At 40.3% G+C, this 2,234-nt stretch overlaps 1 protein-coding gene across 1 annotated transcript in view; it reads right to left on the reverse strand.

Moving 5' to 3' along the window:
• The window catches only part of LOC101848864 (paramyosin), a gene marked incomplete in the record, with an annotated part of 33,887 nt that overhangs the window by 16,172 nt on the left and 15,481 nt on the right, over positions 1-2,234 (reverse strand). The window contains 1 exon segment of the mRNA XM_035973475.1: positions 217-273. Coding sequence (XP_035829368.1) covers positions 217-273 — 57 coding nt within the window.

The following is a 2,234-nucleotide window of genomic DNA, read 5'->3' on the forward strand; positions in this document are numbered from 1 at the left end:
TCTCTCTCTCCCCTGAGTCTCTGTTTTTTCTCTCTTTCGCTCTCTCTCTCTCTCTCTCTCTCTCTCACCTCTCTCCCTCTTTCTCTCTCTTCGATCCCCCGCACTCTCTGTCTGTCTTCTTCCTACTCTTCCACCCCCTCCCCATGTCTCTTTCGCTTATTAAGCAAGATTCCATCTGAAGCATACTCATGAGATAGCCTGACTGCACACACTTACCCTGACTCTGCCTTCCCTCTCGGAGTCCAGAGAGTCCTCCAACTCTCTCAAACGAGCCTGGAATGGAAAGAGAAACAATACGTTAAATTCAGAACAAACAACTTTATCAACATTTGGACATTTGCAATAGGCATTATGCCGTGTAATGATGTACAGATGACTATGCACTGAGCATTGTAAAATATTCCTAATTACAAGGCGATAAAACAATATTGTGGATACCATCCCCCCTCCCCAAAAAAGGTTTAAAAAAATGAAAATTAACCTTTTCAGATTCACAATTATTTTTTTAGGTTCGCCCCCTCCCCCTAACCTCCCATCTTCAAACCCCCTCCCACTCAAATTAAAAAAAAAGAGTTGCGTCGTTATCTTGACTTATGTAGATTCATGACATCAGAATTACTGCATTAATATAATGAATGTTTCTACTTTAATTAGGGAACAGAAAACGAGAAATATACCACAAATGAACCAGTTAGTTTACGACTTTGTTATGAACAGATGCACAGGCAATAACAAATGGTCGACTAGACCTTTAGACAATAATAGTTTCAGTACTTCTTCAGTTAGAATGCCATGCTTAGAGAGTGAGTAGAACTGCGAAGAGAAGCAAGCAGCGGTAGCTAATGTTTCAGCTATTGAGGTAAATGTTAGGATAATAGAGGTGTCGTATCATTAAGGCAAGTAAGTGGTAATTGTAATAGGAAAAGGTAAATGAAATGGTGTAGGTAATTTAAATGGTTCATGTATTCGCAAGTGTAATGATAAGATTAAATAGCAATTGCAACGATTAGGGTAAATAGTAATGGTATGGGTATTGGTGAACTGTAGCCGCATAGGAAATTAAATGGTGACGGGAAAATGTTTTTTTATAAGGAAAGGGAAGGTAGTTACAGGATTCGTTTTTGTAAGGAAAAGTAGTAGTGTGCCTTGGCACGAGAACAGTAAATTGGTTCCTTGTAACAATTTTTATAACCATTAAAATATTAAATTAGATGGGGCAGCTGTAACGGGTTGTGAGGGTCCGAAGAAGGGATTGAGGGGGTCAAAGGGTAAAGGTGAGGTATTGGAAAAGGGAAGAGCAATAATTCTTGTAATTGGTCACGTAAATTTGTAGTGGAGGGGTCAGGGGCAGATAATTGTGGTCGGGTTGAGTTGGGTTGGGTTGTGAGTTAGGGCCCTTTTTGGGAAGTAATACATCCTCGTTTTGATGAACTGGTGTCAGAGCAGGGATTGGTGGGCATTCACCATTAAAAGTCTTATCGAATGTGGTTTGAGGATAAGGCAAGGCAACTCTTACCTGAGACGGTGATTTTCATGACCTATTACAGTTGGACGAAAGGTTTTTGAGGTTATGTTGGCTGTTTGAAGAGAATCAATTATAATCGGTGGGATGTCGAGTACAGTCGAGGGCAGTCAAGCTGACCAGTTGTCATAAGTGACAGCAGGAAATCAAGTTCGTGTAATGGACGTTCAGGGGAAACTTTGTTATCTAATTTGTCAGATGTTTTCAAATTCTCTTTTAAAAAAATGTAATGTGTCTATGGATTGGATAAAATCCGAACAGACGCAGTAACGCGCAATAAGTGATGAGGAAAAAGAGAACGACAGATAAAAACAGAGGATGAGATTCTGAAGTAGCATTTCTTAATTACCCTGTGCTTTATGAGACAAATGTATCTACGTATCTTTCTGTGGCATTAAACAGATTTCAGAATTGCTCTAGTGCACGGATAAATACAGAGGAGATCTGGTTAAATAAATAGTGGATGGGATCTGGTTTTGGAACGTATATTTTTGCCGTCAAAACAACTCTTGTTGTCTTTCCAGATGGAGATAATACGATAGTTTGAAGCTTGTTTCTATTTTAAGAATGGGTGTGGGCGGGCTAGCACAAATATGTCTCGCTTTGTTCGCCATTAACCCCCCCCCACCCCCCTCTCTGCTCCCTCTTTTTGTGGTCCCAAAAGGTGTAGTGAGTTGGCACAGAGGAAGGGAAACGAGATGTGTGTGTGTGT

This window comes from Aplysia californica, unplaced genomic scaffold, assembly GCF_000002075.1.
Source record: "Aplysia californica isolate F4 #8 unplaced genomic scaffold, AplCal3.0 scaffold01265, whole genome shotgun sequence".
Taxonomy (NCBI): Eukaryota; Metazoa; Mollusca; class Gastropoda; order Aplysiida; family Aplysiidae; genus Aplysia; species Aplysia californica.